Source organism: Coturnix japonica, chromosome 10 (genome assembly GCF_054131305.1).
Source record: "Coturnix japonica strain WE chromosome 10, WE-NBRP24, whole genome shotgun sequence".
In the NCBI taxonomy this organism is placed as follows: domain Eukaryota; kingdom Metazoa; phylum Chordata; class Aves; order Galliformes; family Phasianidae; genus Coturnix; species Coturnix japonica.
Window position 1 is genome coordinate 1,186,308 of NC_140672.1, and position 22,981 is coordinate 1,209,288.

General features: G+C 60.1%; 2 protein-coding genes across 5 annotated transcripts; one reads left to right on the forward strand and one right to left on the reverse strand.

Moving 5' to 3' along the window:
* The first annotated feature begins 316 nt into the window (after positions 1–316).
* On the forward strand, positions 317–6,524 carry LMAN2L (lectin, mannose binding 2 like). Of its 4 annotated transcripts, XR_014932212.1 has the most exons (10): positions 317–455; positions 545–663; positions 1,773–1,890; positions 2,026–2,108; positions 3,097–3,129; positions 3,531–3,692; positions 3,770–3,884; positions 4,494–4,592; positions 4,904–5,023; positions 5,163–6,524. XR_014932212.1 is itself a non-coding variant. In XM_015882918.3 (9 exons), exons 1-9 carry the CDS (start codon positions 335–337, stop codon positions 5,303–5,305), a joined length of 1,014 nt encoding a protein of 337 aa, XP_015738404.1. In that variant the 5' UTR covers positions 317–334; the 3' UTR covers positions 5,306–6,524. The 4 variants fall into 4 exon arrangements, 2 of the variants coding, with proteins under 2 accessions (XP_015738404.1, XP_015738405.1); XR_014932213.1 differs by lacking the exon at positions 3,097–3,129; XM_015882918.3 differs by lacking the exon at positions 4,494–4,592.
* A 68-nt stretch (positions 6,525–6,592) lies between these two features.
* On the reverse strand, positions 6,593–22,973 carry FER1L5 (fer-1 like family member 5). Its single transcript, XM_015882914.3, has 51 exons — positions 22,133–22,973; positions 21,840–21,895; positions 21,670–21,761; positions 21,296–21,593; positions 21,098–21,226; positions 20,937–20,999; positions 20,817–20,867; positions 20,712–20,742; positions 20,514–20,629; positions 20,303–20,423; positions 19,929–20,011; positions 19,773–19,841; positions 19,631–19,674; positions 19,495–19,562; positions 19,336–19,421; positions 19,137–19,250; positions 18,869–19,049; positions 18,672–18,796; positions 18,121–18,212; positions 17,434–17,623; positions 17,200–17,355; positions 16,383–16,496; positions 16,109–16,272; positions 15,923–16,037; positions 15,749–15,851; positions 15,520–15,674; positions 14,924–15,094; positions 14,675–14,774; positions 14,505–14,582; positions 14,233–14,414; positions 13,988–14,146; positions 13,810–13,908; positions 13,256–13,417; positions 12,995–13,178; positions 12,644–12,669; positions 12,493–12,534; positions 12,311–12,424; positions 11,835–11,954; positions 11,594–11,749; positions 11,412–11,503; positions 10,711–10,881; positions 9,982–10,130; positions 9,767–9,906; positions 9,356–9,444; positions 9,192–9,287; positions 8,960–9,101; positions 7,907–8,006; positions 7,640–7,833; positions 7,227–7,336; positions 6,997–7,144; positions 6,593–6,766 (listed from the first exon to the last, which is right to left on the reverse strand). Exons 1-51 carry the CDS (start codon positions 22,215–22,217, stop codon positions 6,698–6,700), a joined length of 5,994 nt encoding a protein of 1,997 aa, XP_015738400.2. The 5' UTR covers positions 22,218–22,973; the 3' UTR covers positions 6,593–6,697.
* Between the last annotated feature and the right edge of the window lie 8 nt (positions 22,974–22,981).

The window sequence follows — 22,981 nt, forward strand, 5'->3', positions numbered from 1 at the left end:
CCTCAGCTGACAGACAAGCCGCGTAGCGAATCGTCTGTCAGGATCTTGCGGAAGGCGGAGCGAGCTGACCAATGGCCTCGCTGTTCTGGGAGGAGCACGCCGGACAGGCCACGCCCCCTTGTGCCTGACCACGCCCACTAAGGGGGCGGGGCTCATGAAATGTCCTTTAATTGGAGCACTGAGCGTTATCCCCGCCCCCACCTGACAGACACGCAGCGCAGCGAATCGTCTATCAGGATCTTGCGGAAGGCGGATTGAGCTGACCAATGGCCTCGCCGTTCTGGGAAGACTCTGACCAATAGGCTCGCGGAGCTTTGGGGGAGGAGGAGGCAAGATGGCGGCGGGCCGGTGGCGGGCCGGGCTGGCGCTGCTCGCCGTGGCGCTGGGCGGGCTGCGGGCCGAGCAGATGGAGGAGCACCTCAAGAGGGAGCACTCGTTGTCTAAACCCTACCAGGGTGAGGAGGGGAGCGGGGCTGGGGGGCAGCCGGGAGTTACGGGTCGGTGCCTCGAGGTTCGGTACCGACCGGCGGTGTGGGCCCGACAGGAGTGGGATCGGCCACGGCGGGGCTGTGGGAGCTGCAGGGGAACGCGATGGTGATGGCGCAGTACATCCGGCTCACACCCGATGTGCAGAGCAAGTGGGGAGCGGTGTGGAACAGAGTGGTGAGAGAACGGGGGTATGGGGGTTAATGGGGGTTAATGGGGGTTATGGAGGTTAATGGGGGGTATGGGGTTTAATGGGGGGTATGGGGTTTAATGGGGGGGTATGGGGCTTGAATGGGGGGTGTGGGGTTTAATGGGGGGGGTATGGGGCTTGGAGGGGGATGTGGAGCTTGGGGGGGGTATGGGGTTTAATGGGGGAGTATGGGGTTTAATGGGGGGGATATGGGGTTTAATGGGGGTTATGGGGGTTAATGGGTGGGTTATGGGGTTTAATGAGGGGTTATGGGGTTTAATGGGGGGTTATGGGGTTTAATGAGGGGTTATGGGGTTTAATGGGGGGAGGTATGGGGTTTAATGGGGGGTATGGAGTTTAATGGAGGGGGATATGGGTTTTGGAGGCGGGTATGGGGTTTAATGGGGGGGTTATGGGGCTTGGAGGGGGGGTTATGGGGCTTGGAGGGGGGGGTATGAGGTTTAATGGGGGGGTATGGGGTTTGGAGGGGGGTATAGGGTTTAATGGGGGGAGTATGGGGCTTGGAAGGGGGGTTATGGGGCTTGAATGTGGGGGTATGGGGTTTGGAGGGGGGGTGTATGGGGTTTGAAGGGGTGGTTATGGGGTTTAATGGGGGGGTATGGGGGTTTGGAGGGGGGGTTATGGGGTTTGGAGGGGGGGGTATGGGGTGAGGGCGGAGTGTGTGCATTGGGGGGAGATGGGTTGGGATGGGAGGGATTTGGGGTGTTATGTGGGGGCTGGGGTGGAGAAATAGGTTAAAAGAGAGGCTTGGGGATTGTGGGGTATGGGGGGGTTGGCAGGGACATGGGGGGGTGGCAGGGATGGGGGTGTCTGCACTTTTGGGTGGGGATAGAGAAATAGGTTCAGGTTTTGGAGCGGATTTGGGGTGGGCAGGGAGGTCACACAAAAGGGTTCAGAGCTGGAAAATTGGGGCGTGGGGGGCACTGGGATGTGGGGCTTTAGGGGTAAAAATGGTGCCCTGAGTGGTGTTAAGGAGCGTGGGGTGCACTGGGGCGGCGTGAGGACTTGGGCTGGGGTTGGAGAAATGGGTTCAATAGAAGAGATTTTGGGACTGAGGGGTTGTTCCCCCTCACAGCCGTGTTACCTGCGTGACTGGGAGATGCAGGTTCACTTCAAAATCCACGGGCAAGGCAAGAAGAACCTGAACGGGGATGGCTTTGCTATATGGTACACCAAGGACCGCATGCAGCAAGGTAAACCCTGCTGGAGGAAGGTCGTGCCTGCAGGGAGGGCTGTTGGTGTCACCTCTTATAGCGGCTCCTTTGGATCCCTCTGGGGACCTGCAGGGTCTCTCTGCTGCCCTTCATGCTGTCTGTTTTTCCCTGCAGGGCCTGTCTTTGGAAGCAAGGACAATTTCCTGGGCCTGGGGGTGTTTGTGGACACCTACCCCAACGAGGAGAAGCAGCAGGAGGTGAGCGGGGGGGGATGTGCACGGTGGCAGCTCAGCTCCGAGCTCAACTTGCAGCCAGTGATGTGTGAGCCGTTTGGATCTGAAACTAGAGGCCAATTGGCTGCCAGCAGGGATTGCTCAGCTTGCTTTGCCTTCTTCTTCTCTCCGTGTGGTTGGTTTCTTCCTAGTGAGGCAATAATGAGCAGATTTGTTGTCAACTGCAGCCAGAAAAAGCAGGGTAGGAGAAAACAAATGGGTCAGCATCGCTGTGTGGTGGGCTGCTGTGCTCTGCAGGCAAGCAGCAGCTGGGGGGAAGCACACACAGACTTCATAGAGCTCAAGCAGAGCAGCAGCCAAGCAGCCCCCACCACCAGCTGTGAGGGGGCACAGCGTGCCTGCACTGTGCTGCTCTGCCTGGAGACCTTTGTGCTTTTTGTTTGGGGCTCTTTGGTGCTGGTTGGGGTTAAAACCTGACCTCCCCAACCCTGTTATCGGAGTCAATGTTATCACTCCTTTGCAGCTTCTCTTACCATACAGATGCTGTTTTAACCCCCACAGCTGCCCTCATTCCTCTCTGCAGACCCCAGAGGATACACAGGGCGCTGCTGCAATGCCTGACCGTGCAGATGCTGCACAAACCTTGAGCAACCACTGGCTTTATTCAGGCATTACTGGCTCCTCCAGCCTGGGGTTGGACTTTGTGCTCATAGCAGAGCCTTGCTGAGGTCTGACCAAAGCTTGTGGTGTTCCTGGTGCTATACAGGGATTGCTGTGATGTTGGTCCTGCTGATGTGCAGGGCTGTGGCTGTGCTTCTTTAGCCACCAGCTGTATCCTATGTGTGTGTGCCCCAGGTTTGGCACCCAGCAGCTGAACCCCCCCCAATCTGCCTTTATCCCTCACTGAGCTGTGCACGGAGGATTCCCAGGTTGCAGTTTCATGCTAAACTCTGGTCTGTGACCATTTTGCTTCTGTGCTCTTTCTTGCTTTGCCATAACCCTGGACTCACAGGCTCAGAAGAGGAGGTACAGCCCAGGAAATCAGGTACTTGCTCTTGCTCACCTACCCATTTCCGAGCTGCTTGGTCTCACTTTGGTCCTCTTGGTAAGGGAATTCCCTCGCTGGAGCTGCAGACATCCCTGTGTGAGCAGGGAGCAAGCAGGAGAACTTTCTCTTCTGTCCTAAACGCGTGGTAGCCAAGGTGAGGGGCTGAGCAGGGATTGTGCATTTAGGGGAAGCATAGCTGGGGTGAAGGAGCATGGGGTCAATAGGATGCCATAGGAAATCACAGTGATAGAATACCCTGAGCAGGGAAAGATCCACAGTAATCTCAGCTCCTGGTTCCAACTGGGGCCACCCAAAGCTCAGACAGCATCTCTGGACCCTACAGTCACACTGTAATGCTGGGGCAGAGCTGGGAGCTGAGTCAGTCTTATTCCCCACAGCGTGTTTTCCCCTACATCTCTGCCATGGTGAACAACGGTTCTCTCACCTACGACCACGACCGGGACGGCAGACCCACGGAGCTGGGGGGCTGCACAGCCATGGTACGCAACCTCAACCACGACACCTTCCTGGTCATCCGCTACGTCAAGAGGAGGCTGACAGTGAGTGCTGTTTGCTGGGGCTTCTTGGGCAGCTGTGATGATTGATATCCAGTGCTACAGGAGCCTCTTTGATCCAGGTGCTGATAGATATTGATGGGAAGCAGGAGTGGAGGGACTGCATCGACGTGCCGGGCGTGCGCCTGCCCCGTGGGTATTACTTTGGGACCTCGTCTGTCACCGGAGACCTCTCAGGTACGTGCTGGGTGTCACTGAGCAGCTCTTGTGCAGCTTTAGGTGCCTGGAAGTGCAGCTGAGCTGGGGAGGGGGCTTAGAAAGCGCTTGAGGACCTTTCACTGCTTGAGGGAGCTTTGTTTTTCATCTTGGGGAGCTCAGGTCCCGATCTGGGTGTGCTGTGCACTTTCCTTGAGCTCCCTCTGCCATCAGATGAGACTGATGGTGACCTCCAGGCAGTGATGTACAGCACCTGATCTGTACCCTCAGTGCTCAGCCTGCAGTGATGGGCAGAGATCACTGCTGGGGGTTAAAAGGCAGCTCTGGAAACACTGAGATCAGAGGTGCTGGCTGTGCTGTCAGGGCAGCTGCCGTCTCCTCTTTGCATTTCCTAAGGGCAGTGGTGCTGCGTGGGCTGATGGATGCTTTGCAGGAGCTGAAGCTCTTCACCTTTCTCTGCTCCCTCCTCTTCTCTTGCAGCGCTGCTTGGGGTGCTGTGAGGCCCGGAGTTACCCAGCTCTGCCTCTCTGGGCAGGTTTTAAGCCTGATTTGAGTTATGCCCTATGAAAGCACACTGGTTGTTGGCTGGACCCATTGTTGGCTCCAACAAAAGTTCCTTTTCTTTCTCAGATCTCTGCCTAATGCCCCGGGAGCTGGCAGGCTGGCCTGGAGCACTCCTGTTGTCCCACTAATAACACCTCGGTCACGAGCAAAGGAAAATAGGGTCATGTGAGGCTGATTCTAACACTGCTTTTGCACTGGGGGGGGGTTGCGTGTGGGGGGGTGAATGCTTTTGAGTCAGATGATGGCCCATCTGACTGTTGTTTCTTGGTTTAAGTAGCTTAAATGTTCCTGTTAGAGGTTTAGGAAGGGCACAGAGCCTGCCCTGAGAGGTGAGTTGTCCCATTGGGAGTGGACAGCCAACACTGTGTGGCTGTTATTTGAGTGATGACATCCCACAGTGCCACCAGCGCTGCTCACATCCCTGGCTGGGCCCTTTAAGGTGGGTGACACCTCAGGTTCATCCCCTCTGCTTGCAGACAACCACGACATCATCTCTCTGAAGCTCTACCAGCTGACAGTGGAGCGGACGCCGGAGGAGGAGAGACGAGACAAGGAGGTTTACCTGCCTGTGGTGGACAACCTCAAGCTGCCAGGAAGTAAGTGGGGGGGTTAAGAGGCACAAAGGGGGGGCATCTCACCAGCAAAGCAGCTGAGCTCCATTGGGATTCGTGTTGCTTTGGTTAAGATGATGGCCACGAGCTGCTGATGTCTCACAGCTGTTCCTCTCCCCTGCAGTGGAGGCGCCGCTGGAGCCCATGAGCGGCCTGGCTCTCTTCTTAATCGTCTTCTTCTCCCTGGTGGCCATCGTCTTCGCCATCGTTATCGGAGTCATCGTGTACAACAAGTGGCAGGAGCAGAGCCGGAAGCATTTCTATTGATGCAGTTTAGCCCCTGACAGCTGCAGTGTGACGGGCTGCCCCATGGCAGCACCCCTGCTGTCCCCAATGGCTGCAGTGGGGGCGGCTGCTATTTGTCACTGGGCTCCAGGACTCCCCCAGTGTCAGAGGGGACCCACGTTGTGCTGGGGATGGAGCTGCTGCGTCCCCCTGCTGGGAGCTGGAGCTGGAGCTGGGCTCTGGGAGCTGCTGGGTGGCTCACAATGCAATGGCAGCACTTTGGATGTCACCTCTTTGGCTGTGAATTCCCAGCCCTGCTTTCCTTGCCAGCTTCCTGCAATAACCCCTATGCAGCAGTTTCATTTCCAGGAGGGATTTACCAAGCTGTTCTGCTTGGGCTGCTTCCATCACCCACCTCAGACCTTCTTTAGAGACCCTCAAGCTTCTCTGCAACCCCTCCATCCCATTCCCCCCCAGCCTTGGGGATGCTTTGAGGACACGCTGACTATTTCCCCCCCACACCCCATGCAGGGTTTAATCCCACACTCTCCCTTCTCAATCCCTGTTTGCTGCCACCCTGGGGCTCAGCTCTGCCCCTGTCCGGCATGTTGTGCCTCCACTCACCTCCCACCACCTGCATGTCTTTGCTTTGCAACCCAGGAACAGCTGAACAAAGGGGGGGGGTCTCGCAGAGCCGCAGCCCTCGCTGCCTTCCAGGGAGTCCTGGTTTATTCCTACCTCAGTGACTGCTTGTGTCAGTGACTCCTCGCTGTGTTTCTTATGGGAAGGAGCAGCACAAACCACCTTCACCCCAGGGACTGCATTGGGCTCCTGCTGGCCTCTCTCATGGATTTATGGGGTGCCCAGGGGGCTGTGAGCACAGATTGTGGGTGCTGTGCTCCAGGATGGCTCCCAGTGCATGGGGAACGGTGCCTTGTGGGCAGGATGTTTGGATAGGGGTGGCTGGAAGCTTCTTAGGAGTGCAAATGGGGCCTGGAAGGGGCTTTTTTGGGCCTGGAAGGGGCTGTTTTGGGGCTGGAAGGGGCTATTTGGGGCCTGAAGGGGCTGATTTGGGGCCTGAAGGGGCTGATTTGGGGCCTGAAGGAGCTGTTTTGGGCCTGGAAGGGGCTGTTTTGGGGCCTGGAAGGGGCTGCTCTGTGATGTTTGGCCTCTGTTTTGCCTGAGAGCCAGGACTGAAACGTGTGCGACTCTTCCCAGCTGTGACCTGTCTTGGAATAAATGTTGGTGTGTGTGTGTGGCACCGCTGCCTTCCTCACCCTCAGCGCCCTCCTCATCCTCAGCGCCCTCCCGGCACAGCTCACAGAGCGCCCATCTCCATTCTCATTTAATACAGGTGATGTGGCTGTGTAGCATCCCCTTGGAGCTCAGTATCCCACCCCTGGCTGCGTGCTGTCCCCCTGTTGCTGTGGATGCTCAGCTTTTGCTCCCAGCGTGGAAGCGCGGCCCCTGCAGCGGGTTCACCAGCTTCATGGCGATATAACCCTGCGGGGAGGCACAGGGGGGGCTCAGCAGGGCTCTATGAGGGGATGGGGATGGGATGGGGATGGGGATGGGGATGGGGATAGGATGGGGATGGGGACGGGAATGGGGATGGGATGGGGATGGGATGGGGATGGGGATGGGATGGGGATGGGGATGGGATGGGGATGGGGATGGGATGGGGATGGGGATGGGGATGGGGATGGGGGGGGCTGGGGGTCCTCAGCGCTCACCGGGGCGGAGTAGATGAAGCTGAAGAGCAGCAGGAGCAGCAGCAGCAGCCCCAGGGTGGCGGTGATGCGCCATCGGTTCCGCTGCCATAGGACGTAACGCAGGGCACGGAGCGGGGTCAGCAGCCGCAGGAAGGACAAGTCGGGCCGCCTGCGGGACACGGGGCAGCGTCAGCCCCATTTCCAACTCCACCCCCACATCTCTGTGCACTTTGGGGTCCGGGGGGGCTCACACGGGGGGCTGTAAGGTTGGGTACGCGTTGGGCTCCTCCCGGCCTTTCCCCGCTGGTCTCTCTTCTGCATCTTTCTCATTGAGCAGCTCCAGGCTCAGCTCCAGTTTGCCCTGCAGGGGGGACAGCAGGTAGATATTGGGGGGGGGGGAAACAGCAGGTAGATATTGGGGGGGGGGGAACAGGAGGTAGATATTGGGGGGGGGGGGAAACAGCAGGTAGATATTGGGGGGGGGGGAACAGCAGGTAGATATTGGGGGGGGGGGAAACAGCAGGTAGATATTGGGGGGGGAAACAGCAGGTAGATATTGGGGGGGGGGAACAGCAGGTAGATATTGGGGGGTGTGGAACAGCAGGTAGATATTGGGGGGTGGGTGCGTTTCCCTGTCCCCCCACCCTCCCCTTCCCCCCCGTACCGCCATACGCTGCGTGCCGCCCTTGTGCACCACGCAGGGCCACCAACCCCGCGCGTGTTTCTGCCGGAACAGGTTGAGATGGGGGGGTCCCTGTGTTTTCCCCCACGGCCACGGGCTCAGCCGTGGCTTTAGGGCACAGTCCTTCGGCCGCTGGGCTGGACGGGGCAGCCGGGTGAGCTGCAGCTCCAGGACCCCTGCAAGGGGACAAGCGTCAGCTCCGGGTGTCCCCCACCGTGTTGTCCTGGGCTGGACGGAATCGACCCTCACCCAAAAAATCATCAGCCGAAAACTTGTCGTTGTCCCACACTTGGAGGATGAGCTTCGGGGGAACCTTCAGCACCGTCTGATCCAGGCTCCAGAAATGGTCCTGCACGGAGCAAAGGGGGGACACGCTCAGCCCCCAAAGCCCCATTTCACCCCCTAAACCCCTCCAACCGCTATGGGGCACAGCACCTTATGGGGCACAGCACCCTATGGGGCACAGCACCTTATGGGGCACAGCACCCTATGGGGCACAGCACCTTATGGGGCACAGCACCCTACGGGGCACAGCACCTTATGGGGCACAGCACCTTATGGGGCACAGCACCCTATGGGGCACAGCACCCTATGGGGCACAGCACCTTATGGGGCACAGCACCCTATGGGGCACAGCACCCTGTGGGGCACAGCACCTTATGGGGCACAGCACCCTATGGGGCACAGCACCCTATGGGGCACAGCACCTTATGGGGCACAGCACCCTATGGGGCACAGCACCTTATGGGGCACAGCACCTTATGGGGCACAGCACCCTATGGGGCACAGCACCTTATGGGGCACAGCACCCTGTGGGGCACAGCACCCTACGGGGCACAGCGCCCTACGGGGCACAGCGCCTTATGGGGCACAGCACCTTATGGGGCACAGCACCCTATGAGGCACAGCACCCTATGGGGCACAGCACCTTATGGGGCACAGCACCTTATGGGGCACAGCACCCTATGGGGCACAGCACCCTATGGGGCACAGCACCTTATGGGGCACAGCACCCTATGGGGCACAGCACCTTATGGGGCACAGCACCTTATGGGGCACAGCACCCTATGGGGCACAGCACCTTATGGGGCACAGCACCCTGTGGGGCACAGCACCCTACGGGGCACAGCGCCCTACGGGGCACAGCGCCTTATGGGGCACAGCACCTTATGGGGCACAGCACCCTATGAGGCACAGCACCCTATGGGGCACAGCACCTTATGGGGCACAGCACCCTATGGGGCACAGCACCTTATGGGGCACAGCACCCTACGGGGCACAGCACCTTATGGGGCACAGCACCTTATGGGGCAGCACGCAGCGCTGCTCGGCCGCCAGGTACTGGAAGGGGAAGACGAAACGCCAATGGAAGCTGCCGTCGCCCCGCAGCGCCCGGTGATGCACGTCGGTCCTTTGCTTCTGCTCCTCCAGCCCGTCCATCCAGCTGCACACAATAAGGGTGGGGGGCACGGCTGTCCCCTCGCCCCCCCCTTGTCCCCCAGCCTTTGGGACGCAGCGTTGTCCCTGCGCTCACCCGGTAACGTAGATGTCGCTCACCCTCTGTCCCGTTGCGCTGATGTCCCCCGGCTCCACGTCGCGCGTGTTCCACACCACGCAGCGCAGCTCGTAGCTGGGGGGGGGGATAAAGGCGTCACCCCCCACCCCGGGGGCCGCCCCTGTCCCATACGGAGCGCTCACCTCTGTGGTTTGCGGGGGCTGATGTCCACGGGGGGGCCGGGGGGGCCGAGGTTGGAGGGGAAGATGTCCACCCACATCTGCAGCTTGCCCTGTGCGTGGGGTGGATGCGCTGCCCTTGGTCCCCATCACCCACCCCCAGCATCCCACCTCGTCATGGGGTGCCCATCACATTAGGACCCCCAACCCTGCCACCCCCTGTCCCCATCACCCCAGGCATCGCTTTATGGTATGTCCCAATTGTCCCCAAACCAGCATCCCTCCCTCTCACCCCCCCGCCTTCCCTCTATACCCGAGGTCCCCACCGCCCCCTGGTGTCCCCATCACCCCACAGTCCCCATCATCCCTCCAGGTGCCCCCATCCTCATCCTCTTTCCCCACCGCCCCCCGGTGCCCCCATCACCCCCTCCCCACCTGCTCCAGCCCGGGCTGGGCACTGTTATACAGCGTCCTGGTCTCCAGGTGCTCGGGGACGAGCTTCCACGCACGCATCACATGCAGAGCCAGGCGCTCCCGGGGCGCCCCGGGGTGACGATGTGTGGGGGGGCCACTCTCTGCAATGCCAAACCCTCACACCACCATAGGGACCCCATCACCCCCCACATCCCCCCATCACCCCCCGGACCCACCGAAATGGCTCAGCCTGAAGGTGGAGCCCCCAAAGGTGACGGCCGTGCCCTCTGCATTGAATTCAGGTGCCTGCAGCCCCCGGGTGTGAGCCAGGTGCTCCAGTGCCCGGCTGGGGCTCAGCTGGTCCCTCCAGCGCCCGGGTCCAGCCCTGTGGGCACAGTGTGGGGTTGGGGTCTGTGGGTGGTGCTCAGCCCTTTGTGCCCACCCGATCCCCTCATCTCCCCCTTTGTGTCATGCTCAGCTCCCCGTGCCCACCTCTATGTGCTTCTAATCCAACCCTCCTTGCTCCCAGTTCCCTCTTCCCATCCCCTTGGACCCGACCAGTCCCCATCCCAGCTCCTGTCCCATCCCATCTCCTCGTCCCCATCTCCCCTCTCACTCTGTCCCCATTTCCTATTCCCAGCCCCATCACCATCCCATACACCTCATCCCCATTCCTCTGTGCCCTCCACACCTCCTTTTCCCCATCCTCCTTATCCCTATGGCCCTCCTCAACTCCGTGTCCCCATGTCCCCGTGCCCTCCCCATCTTGCCCCCATATCCCTGTCCCCATATCCCCTATGGCCCCTCATCTCCTGGTCCCCACACCTCTGTGCCCTCCCCACGTCTGTGTCCCCATACCCCTGTGCCCTCCCCACCTCCCTTGTCCTCATCCCTCCATACCCATCCCCTCCCCACAACCCCACCCCTAATCCCAGAGCCCCCTCCCCATCCCGGGGGTCACCCACGTGCGGTACAGACGGGGCAGCCCACAATGGGCCCGGAATCGGGACAGCAGCCGGTTCTCCAGGTCGATGGTGGTGCTGCCGATCTCCTGGTCGGGTGGCAGCCTGTCATGGTCCAGCAGTGAGACCCGCAGGTCTTTCTCCAGTGGGACGGTGCCCATCATCTCAAACATCCTGGCAGTGGGGTTTGGGGTCAGCCCCAAGGATGACCAGAGTGGAATGTGCTGGCAGAGGGACTGGGGGGGGATGGGGAGCTGGTGTTATGGGGAGTGGGATCCTGGTGGTGTGGGGACTTGGTGTTATGGGATATAATGCTATGGGGAATGGGGAGCTGGTGGTGTGGGGAATTGGTGATATAAGGGATGGGGTCTTGGTGGCATGGGGATTTGGTGTTATAGGATCTACTGTCATGGGGAATGGGGAGCTGGTGGCATGGGGACCTTCTGTCACAAGGAATGGGGACCTGATGCCACGATGATGTGGTGTTATAGGGGCACTGTATGGGGAATGGGGCATCTGGTGGCACGGGGACCTGCTGGCATGAGGGATGGGGACGTGGTGGTGCAGGGACCCTCCATTGGGGACACAGTAAGAGAGACCTGCTGGTAAATTAGGGACATGGGGAATGGGGACCCCCAGCAGCCCCCCTGGGCACCTCTGCTCTGCGCCAGCCAGTGCCACCAACCCACCCCTGGTGGACCTACCTGCCAAAAACTGGTTCCACGGTGTTGGGCACATACTGGTCACGCTGGCCCAGCGTCTTTGCTCCCAGTGAGACACGAACGTAGGGGTCACACTGACAGCAGGGAGGGGATGATCAGGGTGACAGATGGTGACACGTGGGGTGGGGGGACACAGGGGTGGGGGGACACAGGGGCGGCCTTACCATCCCATTGCGGTCCCGAGGGGACAGGTCGAAGGCACGGACGATGTAGACACGCACCAGGCACTGCTGGGGGTGGCTGGGGGGCAGCTCCTGGAAGTGGCGGGGTGGGGGGGGCACCCCGGGGTCCTCGGGGAGGGGGTAGAGACAGAACAGCCCCTGGAAGTGGGGTCAGCCCGGCCGTGCACACCAAGTTCCCCCCCTGTGTTGGGTCTGGGGTCCCTGGGGGGTACGGGGAGCTCACCTTGAACTCACCCACGGGGTCGTCCCCCTGTTGCCCCCCCGGCTGGTAGAGGGGGAAGGTCTGGCAGAAATCCTGCAGCCCCTGGAATTCTGGCACAGCCTCCAGCTCACAGCTGTACACCTGGGGGCACCGACCCCAGCATTGTCCCCATCCCTGCTTTGGTGCTTCTCCTCTTCCAGTCCCCTTCTTCATCGCTGTTCCCCATCATGTCCCTGCCTTATCCTCATCTCATCTTAACCCCCATCCTCAACCTTGTCCTTGTCCCCATCCTTTATTCACCATAGTCCCTATCTCCGTCCCCATCCTCATCTCAACCCCTTCTCCATCACTTTCCTTCCCAATTCTCATCCCCCTCCTGTTTCTCCCCCCTGACCGTGTCCCCATCCCATCTTTATCCCCGTATCCTTATCACCAACCCTCCCTGCCTCCATCCCCACCTTCATCCTTCCCACCCCATGTCACTCTGTCCCCCTCACCTTCAGGCTGTCCCTGCGTGTTCCCCGGTGGCTCTTTGCCATGTCCCCCATGGCCATGTAGAATTTGCTCCACCAGTCGCCCTCCTCCTCATCCTCCTCTTCCCTCTCCATGTCCTGGTGGGCAGCAGGGTGAGGTAGGACGACCCTGGTGTCCCCTGATGGCCCCCAATTCCTGTGCCCACCTTGTCTGCTGTCTCCTTCTCAGCAGTCACCCTGGGCAGCATCTATTGGGAGCAGAGGGGACATTTGGGGACAGGAGGTGGGGGGATCCTGCGGCACATCCAGGGCTGATGGGGTTGGAGACAGGTGTAGGGGGACACAGGGGGGGCTCACCTGAGCAATCCTACCCCAGGCAGCAGCTGTGGGAGGGGGGGGCACACAAAGTGAGTGTCCTACAGAGGGACAGGGATGGGGCAGGGATAGGACAGGGGTGAGAAAGGGATGGGAAAGGGATGGGGCAGGGATGGGGCAGGGAGGAGGTAGGAGGTTATAGGGGACAGAATAGGGATGGATGGGGATGGGGGAACAGGTAGGAATAGGAATGAGACAATGGCAGGTGTAGAGGTGGAGCAGGGATATAAGAGGGATGGGGAAGGGTCAGGGATGGGGAGGAGGGTCCTAGGGTGAGGGCATGGATGGGCAGAGATGGGGCAGTGGCCGGGGGGGGATGGAGCAGGGTTGTACCGGGGTTGGAACCGGGCACAGGGACACGAGGTGTGTGCAGCTGCTCCCCTGCATTGGGCTCACGGCGGAACCTCGCCAGGTCCTGCACACACGCCTGGCCCACGTGGGGCCGGTACCCAAAGCTCAGCGTGTCCAACACCCGCAGCCGGATCGGGGGCATGTACTCCTCCTCCATTGGCAGGTGCTGGGACAAAGCCACGCTGTCACCCTGGGCTGCCAGCACCCACGGGTGGGCTCTGCTCCCCATCCCCCTGAACTCACCAGTGTCAGCAGGAAGGCATTGATGGGGAAATTGGGGTTGGTGGTGAGGTTGGTGATGGGGGGGATGCGCAGGACCTGCCCCCCGCACTGCACCTCCAGGCTGGGGGCACGCACAGGCAGCACAGAGCGGCCACGGAGCCCACGCAGCCCCCACGCCAGCACCTGCAGGGCCCACATCCATTCACCAACATCCCTCACCCATCTCCATCCTTTATTGCATCCCTGTCCCTCCCATCCCCGCTTCCATCTTCTTCATTGCTGTCTTTGTTGCCTCCCAGTCTCCATCCCTGCCCCTGTCTCCTTCCCATCTTCATCCCATTCTCCCCAACCCATCTCTATTGCTGTCCCTGTCCTCATTGCTGTCCTGTCTTTGTCCATGTCCCTGTCCCCACCTTGTCCCATCCCACCCACCCAATCCTGTTCCCTTTCATCCCATTTAGTCCCATCCCATCTCCCTGTCCATGTCCCCATCCTCTCCTCATCCCACTCCCCATCCCTATCCCAAAGCTTATCCCCACCCCCCTTCTCCTTGCCACCCACATCCCCAGCATCACCTCCAGTGCCATCAGCCTCAGGACGGGCCGGATGCCCGGGGGGATGCTGAAGGTGCCCTGTCTCCATGGTGGGGTGCTGAGCCTTGCTACCGCCCCGTCCTATTGGGGTGATGGGGACATGGATGGTCAGCACAAGCTCTGGGAGCCCCCCCCACGCCCCCTGCCGCCCTCCTCTCACCTCAGTCTCATGCAGCAGCTCAAAGGCAGCCAGCAGTTCCCCGGCTGGACCCCCTGGTCCCTCCAGTGGGTACCTCTGCAGCCGGGGGGGCTTCCAGTGCCCCACATCCAACCACACATTTGGGGTGCACACACTTCTCCCAAGGAAGCTCCCAGCACCCTACAAGGCAATGGCAGGGCATGGATGCCCCCACCCATAGGTGCCCACTTATAGGTGTTCTCCCCCCATGGTTACCCCTGATGTACCTCTCCATCCTGGTCAAACACCTCCACCACCACAGCTGGGGGCTCCTCCTGCACCCCACGTGGGTCCCCATGGAGCGGCACCCGATGGAAGAGCAGAGCCTGATCCCAGACTGGGTCCAGAGTGCCGGGCAGCACACGGGTGCTCTGGCTGAGGTGCACGAAGGAGACGTGGGCAACGGGGTCTGTGGGAGCAACATCCACTGTCAGCACCCAAGGGTGCTGCTGGTGGGGTTGGGGTGCTGGTGGGGTTGGGGTGCTGGTGGGGGTCCCACCTGCTTTGGTCTTAGTGCCATGGGGCTTCAGCTCCAGCGCTTGGAAGAGGTAACAGCGCAATTGGAAGGAGCTGGGTCCTGCAGGAGGAGGGAGGGATGTCAGGGGGTCCTGGGTTAGTGTTAGTGACCCCTGGGCCCCCAAAACCCTCCCCCAGCACCCTGTGGCTCACGCTGGAAGGTGCAGAGGATGACAGGCTTTGGGTGCTGAGTGTGTCCTCGGCCTTTGGGCACTGCTGCCGTCTGCTTGCTCTCTGGTGTTGCCTCCACATCCTACAAGTTGGGGTAGGGCAGTCAGCCCGGCCCCCTGCTGCACTGTCCTTGTGTCCCTCCATCCCACACCTCTGCATCCCTCTCTTTGTCCCTCCATCCCTGCATCCATCCCTCTGTCCCTCCATCCCTCTGTCCATCCCCATCCATACCGCTGTGCCATCCAGAAGGAAGATGGCAGCCACAGACGAGGGTGTTTCTGGCACCATGCGCCGATGCCAGCAGCGCCGCCGGCACGCATCACCCGCTCGGCGCTGCGGATGGAAGCGGCTGCCCCACAGGGATGCGTATTCCCACAATTTATCTGGAGCTTCAGGGCTGTGCTGTGGGGATGGGTGGCACAGAGGGGAAAGTGGCAAAGAGTAGGGAGAGAAGGGTGCTCAGAGCAGGGGGCTGGTGGCCAAACAGCTGTCCCTGCCACCCCATCCTTGCCATTCCAGCCCTTTCCATCCACCCCATCCTGTTCAACCCCATCCTGTCACCCCCTCCCTTGCCCCCCATCCCCTCCCACTCTGGTCACCCTGCCACCCCATCCTTGTCAACCCCAACCTCACCACTCTATTTTTGCTGCCCCCCTCTTATCCCCCTCATATCCACCACCCTCAAAAGTACCACCCCATCCCCACCACCCCATCCCCACCACCCCATCCCCTGCCACCCCATCCCCTGCCACCCTCTTCCTTGCCACCCCATCCCCATATATGCCACCCCATTCCCACCGCCCCCATATGTGCCACCCCATTCCCACCACCACATCAGTGTCCTTCTCCTGTCCCTGGGCACAGCTGTCCCTACGCCGGGTGCGCAGCCATCGCCGTCGCCGCTGTGTGTGGTACGTCTCCTCTTTGGGGTGCCACGCAGGTGAGGGGTCTCCAGCAGCCATACTCACCCCATACTCCCATCCTGCATCACCCACGTTGTCATTGTCACCTTTGTCACCCTCCCACCCAGCACACCCACATGGGGACATCACTCACCGGCCTCATCCACAGCCCCCGTCACTTCCACCCTCCAGTCATCAGTGACGTGCCAGCCTTGGGGACAAGCCACCTCCTCCTTGGGGGGCACCGCCGTGCCGGTCTGCAGCGGGCAGAGCTGAGCTCTGGGGTTTCTGTGCCCCCCCAATGTACCCCCACATCACCCCTTCTCACCACATCAGTGCTGGGCACGTTGGCAGGTCCCCATTCCCCGCCATGCTGCCGGCTCTGGTTCTCATAGACCTCCTCCAGCACCTCGTCCACACCAGCCTCATGGTCCGGCAGCAGCCTGAGGACACGAGCAGCTGCCACCCCTTTGCTGTCCCCATGCACAGGGAGGGGTGTCCCTTGGGGTCTCACCGCTGTGGTGGCTCCACATCCCAGGTCCCATCCCAGCACCAGCCCTGGGGGGTTCGGATGCGCTCGCGGGGCAGCCCTGCTCTGTCGACCACATCAGAGAAGCTGGGATGACCCGGGAGAGCCCGTCTGCTCCATTTGCCCAGGACCTTCATCTGGTTCTCATACTGTAGGAATGGGGTGCCACTGTGTCACCATGTCACCTCATCACCATGTTACCATGTCATAGCATCACAGCGTCACCTTGTCACCATGTTGTCCCTTGCCCAGCACTCACTGTCTCAGCATAGACATGCAGGGGGGCCTCCAGGTAACGTGGCAGCTCTTGGCTCTCAGATATACGTCCCAGCCACAGCCGGACACGGAGCTGAGCATGGAGGTGTCCTGGGGTCTGGGGACACCAGGGGACATGAGTGGGGCACAAAGGGAATGTGGGGGGTAGGGACACAGAGGGGATGGGGGGAGGCATGGAGGGAGATGAAGGGGATGTGAGATACAGAGGGGACACAGAGGGGATGGGGGGAGGTATGGAGGGAGATGAAGGGGATGTGAGATATGGAGGGGACACAGAGGGGACATGAGAAGATGTGGAGGGGACAGGAGGGATGTTGAGCGAAGGTGGAGGGGACATAGAGGGGACATGGCGGGATGGAGAGTGTTTGTGGAAAGGATGTGGAGGGGCACGGAGCACTTATAGAGGGGGAAAGGACATGGAGAGGATGTGGAGGTGACATGGAGTTGACATGGAGGTGACAGAGGGGATGTGGAAGAGATATGGAGAGGACTGGGAGAGGATGTGAAGAGCATAGGGAGGGCACATGGAGTGACATGGTTTGAATGTTGAATGGATACGTAGGGGGAGAGGATGCAGAGGGGACATGAAGGGACTGCGGGGAGGGTATGGAGGTGACCCAGATGGGACATGGAGGGGACATAGAAGGGATGGGGAGGTGACATAGGTGGGACACATGGGAAAGCGGAAGGGATATGGAGACGACTTGGAGAGGACACGGAGGGGGCATGCACTGGATATGGGGGGGATGTGGAAGAGACACTGAGTCATGGGGGGGTTGAGGGGCTTCTCACTGCCCTACCCCCAGCATCAGGGTGTGTGTCCGCCCGCAGAGCCGCCCGCAGGCCGCGGGGCCATGGGGTGAGCAGGCCATGCAGTGCGCGGGGATGCGGGCACAGGCCAGACGGCGGGTACCGCTCCTCAGCCACAGAAACACATCGGGAACACCGGCCTGTGGCTGGGGTAGAAAGGGATAAAATGAAAGGGGGCACATCCAGGAGCCATAAAACCCCTCCAAAATGGGGCTTCCCCACACCTCGGCCTGCAGGGCGGCCACGCGGCTTAGCCAGGCCTCGGCCTCGGGGAGCAGCGCGGCCCAGGCCCGGCGCAGAGGCCTGGTGATGGCGGCCGATGCGAGGTGCTGCAGGAGATGCAGGCGGGCAGCATGCAGCTCCATATCCAGCTGTGTCTTGGGGTGCTGGGCCTGCAGCATGGGCAGGGCAGCCCTAATGAGAGAACACGGGGGTGCTCACCCACCTGGCCTGCCCCTAATCCCACCCCAAATACCCATTTTTATCCCTCCAAACGGCAGTTTTTCTCTCAAATGCCCCACAAATGCACTCTTCCCTCCCACTCCAAATTTCCCGTTTTCTCCTATTTGTGCCCAATTTTCACCCAAAATTCCACATTACCCCCAAGAAATGCCCAATTTCCCCCTAAAAAGTCCAATTTCACCCCCTAAATACCCCATGTTTGTCCCTATTTGACCCATTTTCTCCCTCCAATGCCCCCTTTATGCCCCCCAAAATGCCCCATTGCATTTATGCCCCCCAAAATATCCATTTGCCCCCAGTTGACCCATTTTCTCCCTCCAATGCCTCCTTTATGCCCCCCAAAATGCCCCATTGCATCCTCCAAGGTGCTGGGCTCCCTTTCCCACCCCACCTCCAGCAATGGGGGTCAATAATACAAGAGCATCCCAGCCTTCCCCCTCCATGCTGACCTGCAGTCCTGTGCCAGCTCACGCAGCAGCTTCCTCCCAATGTCCCCATGTGTATCCGGCTTGGCGTTCCGCAGCATTGCCACATTTCTCTCCTGTGAACATCCCCATTGACCACTCCCCACCCAGCACTCATCCCCACCCCAATGACCATGTGTCCCCCATCCATACAGCCCTACATCCTCACATCTGTAGGTCACCATATTCCCTTATCTATATGTCCTCAAATCCCACATTCACACAGGCATCTTTATGGCCCATCTTTAAGGTCTTTTTCAACTCAAAACCTTCCATGTGTCCCCATGTCCACGCGTCCCCATGTCCCTGCAATCCCATATCCACACATCCCCATCCCTTCTGCCCCATGTCCCCACATCCATTTGGCCCATGTCCCCATATCCATGTGTCCCCACACCCATATGCCCCATGTCACCATGTTCCCATATCTCCACATCCATTAGTCCTCATATCCCTGTGTCCCCACACCCACATGTCCCCATCCCTTGTGCCCCATGTCCCCTTATCCAGGCCTCCCCCCACCCCTGGCTGCTCACCAGCCTCTCTCCCACATTATGCAGCAGGTTCTGCCCGTCCCACCGCTGCCCAGCATCCTCCCACGTGGAGCTGACAGCCACCACCGGCTTGTTATTGTGCCAAGGCATGTAGTAGTATCGATTCCCTGCAGGCACAATGGGATGAGCACCCCATGGTGTCCCCTCTGGAACAGGGGGCGTCCCCCTGCTTTGCTCACCATCAAAGAGGGGGTGGCCTTGTGGTGTGGCGCAGGCAGTGGGGTGTCCCGTGGTGTCCCCGGTGTCCCCATGGTTGCCAATGCTGAGCTCAAAGCACAGCGGTTCGGATGTGGGGGACAGCATGGTGGCCGAGTAGAACACAGCGCAGAGCCCCAGGCGGTGGCGGGGGTGCAGAAGGCGCTGCAAGAGGAGAAAATCCCCCCCAAAAAACCCAAATAACTCCCCCTACCATGGGATAAAAGTGACCACACATCACTGTGTCCCCACCTGCGCGCGGGTGATGTCCTCTGGGGCAATGGTGTCCTGCTGGCGCCCATCGTTGTCCCCTGGGTGGGTGCTGAGCTCCAGCAGCACCCGACCCCTGTATGCCACTGTGGTGTCCTATAACATAGAGGAGAGGGTGCTGGGGGGGCTGTGTCCCCCCTGGATGCAGGTGGTGCTCCATGCTGTCTCCTATTGCACTCACAGTGGGCTTGGAGGCAGCATCTCTCTGGGGACCGTAGAAGGGGAGGAAGCTGGGTCCGAAGCAGGGTAAGAAACCTGGGACCCCTCCTAGAGCAAACCATGGGGTTCAGGAAGGGGGGGCTGAGAACTGAGGACCCCCCCAAGGTGGGAACATTCTCACCTTCGAGCTCAGCACCGGCAGAGGAGATGTGGGAGAGGAGGAGTGTGGCGGTGCCCAGCACTTTGGACCTGAGGGCGAGGGGTGATGGGTGGGGGCAACACCGGGGGACCCCCAAATTGAGGGATGTCCCAATTACCCGCTAAGGACGGCCAGCTCGATAGCATCACAGAGCGGGGGCAGCTGGGGGGACAAAATTGGGGTGGGGGAGGAAATAGAGGATTAAATCAGGGATTTAAATAGGGGGTTTATTGGAGGGGGGGACACAGGGGGCACCTCACCCGCAGAGGGAAGAAGAACACTTCGTTCCACGTGGGCCTGGCACTGGGGGGCATCACTCGAGTGCAGAGCTGTGTGGGGGGCACTGTCACCCCCTGCCATGTGTCAGCAGCACCCACTGTGCCCCCATCACCCACTGTGCCCCCAGCATCACCCACCGTCCTGCCCGCAAAGCTGGCACGCACAGCTGCTGCCACGAAGCTCCTCTTGCTGCCAGCAGGGAACGAACGTGATGGCTCCTCTGTGCCAGGGGGAGTTTGGGTTAAGTTAGGGTTAGGTTAGGTTTGGGTTAGGGTTGGAGTTAGGGTTAGGTTAGGTTTGGGTTAGGGTTAGAGTTAGGGTTAGGTTAGGTTTTGGCTAGGGTTAGGGTTGTGTAAGGGCTGGGTCAGGGTTAGGCTAGGATTAGAGTTATGTTAGGGTTATCTTGGGGTTGGGTTAGGTCTAGGCTTCGAGTTAGGGTTTGCACTAGGGTTAGGGCTAGTTTTAGGGTTAGGGGACCCTGAGTGTCATCCATCTCACACCCAGCACTCACCCTGGGGCAGCTCCTCAGCATGGTAGATATGGAGCTGGAGCGTGGCCAAGCACGGGGCAAGCAATGCAGGCTGCAAGAGGTTGGCTTCCACCTCCTGGCTCCCTGCTATATCCTCCTGCTCCTTTAACAGAGGTATATATACACCCATACATATAAATACCATTTTTAATGTAATTAATTGATGGACATGATGATGCTCAAAGGTGCTCACCAGCACGGTCTCCCCGGCACGCAGCACGGCCGCACTGATGCGGAGGTACCCACAGCATCCAGCATCGGGGTGCCGGGGGTGCTGCAGGCTCAGCCACTTCCCACTCAACCTGCGCCCTGCTCCCATTGGGGACACCCACGTCACCTCAGTGCAGCTCATTGACCCCAATAGCACCCAGCACCCTGCAGGGCTCCTTACCGGGTGCGTTGTAGATGGTGCCGACGTCCAGCTGTTGGGAGTGGATAGTGGAGGAAAAGGGCCAAGGTGTGTTTTTGCACCTTGTTTCCCCACTCTCATCCTCACCTTGAAGGCACCAATGATGGCGTCGGCACGGATGGCCCTGGAGTTGAGCACCTGTGGGGTTGGGGACAGTGTCAGTGGTCACCACGCTGTCACCATCCCCACGGTGCCATCAGCCCTGACCTGGATATGGATGGGCACCGCTGCCAGCTGTGCGGGCGTCAGGTGGAAATGCTGAGAAAACACCTAAAAACAGGCAAAGCCATGAGTGCAGTGGAGATGGATGGGGGGACAGCAGAATGTCCTTGTCCCCAGGGCCACCCTGTCCATGTCCCCATGGCCACCTCATTGTAGTAGGGGTTGTTCCCAGCACGGATCCTGCTCCTGAAGCGCTGCTCACCAATGAGGACCACCACCACCGGTTTGATGGCACTGCCCTGCAGCTGGTGGCCCTCGAGGACCCTGACCCTCACCTGTGGGATACAGGAATGCAGTGACAAGGGACATCACGCTGAGTGTCACCTCACCCTTGGGAGCCCTACCTGGAAATCCTCCTTCTTCCCTGCTGCAGGTTTGGGGTGGCGGCGAGGTGCCATTCCAATGGCTGCCCCCACTGCTGGGGTGGGACGAGGGGGTGACAGCCATGGTGCCACTCCTGACCACTGGGATGTGGCATTCCCTGCTGCCACCTGCCCAGGGGGGACGTAGGAGCAGCGCAAAGAGATGGTGGCCCCCGTGGGATGTCCCTGGGAGTCCTGCAATGGGAGCTGGCCAAGATCAAGTGGCAACCCAGGGTCCTCTGCCAGGCAGTGCAGAGACACCGTGGTGGCACCCAGGAGCCTGTAAGGATGGGGACAGTGAGCTCAGCCATCATAGGGATGGCACCCTGCAGCGCTCACCCATGGGTGACACTCACCTACGTGGGTCTGGCTGACCCCAGAGCTGCAGGCGCAGGGCCAGGCTGTCAGTGGGGCGCAGGGGACGTGCAGCCAAAGGCCACGCCAGTGTCTGTGGGGTGGGTGACAGAGGTCGGTGGGGTGGCCATGTGCCCCCATGGTGCTGTCGGCCACCTCCGGGTCACCTCACCTCATTCCATGTGGGGCTGCGTTCTGCTGGCACCACTCGGGTGCTCCTGGGGACACCTGGAGGGACAGGGGGCAGCACATAGGGTTGGTGAGGGTGGCAATGTCCCCATGTGCCATTCCCATATGCAACCACCACCATCCCACCCTATGACCCATCCCATCCCATCACCCATCCCATAAGGTCACTCAGTGCCACCCCATCCCATGACAATGACATGAAGGTGGCTGATGCCACCCTACAGTGCAAGGACAGCCACCTCAGCATCCCCTTGTCCCCCTTGTCCCCATCAGTACCTCTGAATCGAGCATAAACGTGCACACCAGGTCCTGCGCCGGTGGCTGCCGGGAGGTGAGCGCTGCCCACCAGCAGCCGCAGCATGGCCGTGTCCCCGTGTCACCATGGCGTTGTCACCACGGTGCTGCCACGTTCCTGAATGCATTGAGGGGGGGGCACATGCCCACATGTCACCCAGGAGCTGTGTCACCGTGTGGCTGTGTCCATCTGTCCCCATAATGTGTCCCTATGTCTGTGTGATGTATCACCAACCCCCTGTATCTGTGTGTCCCCATATCCACGTGCCCCTCGTCACTGCACCCTATAAGTGTGCCCACATCCCCCTGTCCCTCCTGTCCTTATGTCCCTGTGCCCCATGTCCCTGTGGGCATCTTTATGACCCATCTTTAAGGTCTGTTTTCAATCCTATCCATTCCATGAGTCCCCATGTCCACATCACTATGTCCCCACATGCCCATATCCCACATCCCCATGTCCTCATATCCCTATGTCCCCATGTCCCACACCCTTCTGTCTCACGTCAATACACCCCCATGTCCCCACATCCCCACACCCATTTGTCCCCACGTCCCTGTGGGCATCTTTATGACCCATCTTTAAGGTCTGTTTTCAATCCAAGCCATTCCATGAGTCCCCACGTCCACATCACTATGTCCCCACGTGCCCATATCCCACATCCCCATGTCCCACACCCTTCTGTCTCATGTCAATTCACCCCCACGTCCCCACATCCATTTGTCCCCACGTGTCCCCCATCCACGCATCTCCTCTCCCACTCCATAATCCACTTCCACCTCTTGTTTCCTCCCATCCCACTCCGCTCCGCTTTAATCCACTCTCCACATCTT

What these genes read in the sequence shown, in the direction of transcription:
- LMAN2L (XM_015882918.3), top strand. Translation starts at nt 335, where the DNA reads ATGGCGGCGGGCCGGTGGCGGGCCGGGCTGGCGCTGCTCGCCGTGGCG. An exon ending in ACGTCAAGAGGAGGCTGACA is followed by an intron (nt 3,693 to 3,769) that starts GTGAGTGCTGTT and finishes TCTTTGATCCAG; the next exon opens with GTGCTGATAGATATTGATGG. An exon ending in TGTCACCGGAGACCTCTCAG is followed by an intron (nt 3,885 to 4,903) that starts GTACGTGCTGGG and finishes CTCTGCTTGCAG; the next exon opens with ACAACCACGACATCATCTCT.
- FER1L5 (XM_015882914.3), bottom strand. Translation starts at nt 22,217, where the DNA reads ATGCTGCGGCTGCTGGTGGGCAGCGCTCACCTCCCGGCAGCCACCGGC. An exon ending in ATGCCTTCCTGCTGACACTG is followed by an intron (nt 13,179 to 13,255) that starts GTGAGTTCAGGG and finishes GCTTTGTCCCAG; the next exon opens with CACCTGCCAATGGAGGAGGA. An exon ending in GCTTCATCTACTCCGCCCCG is followed by an intron (nt 6,767 to 6,996) that starts GTGAGCGCTGAG and finishes GCCTCCCCGCAG; the next exon opens with GGTTATATCGCCATGAAGCT.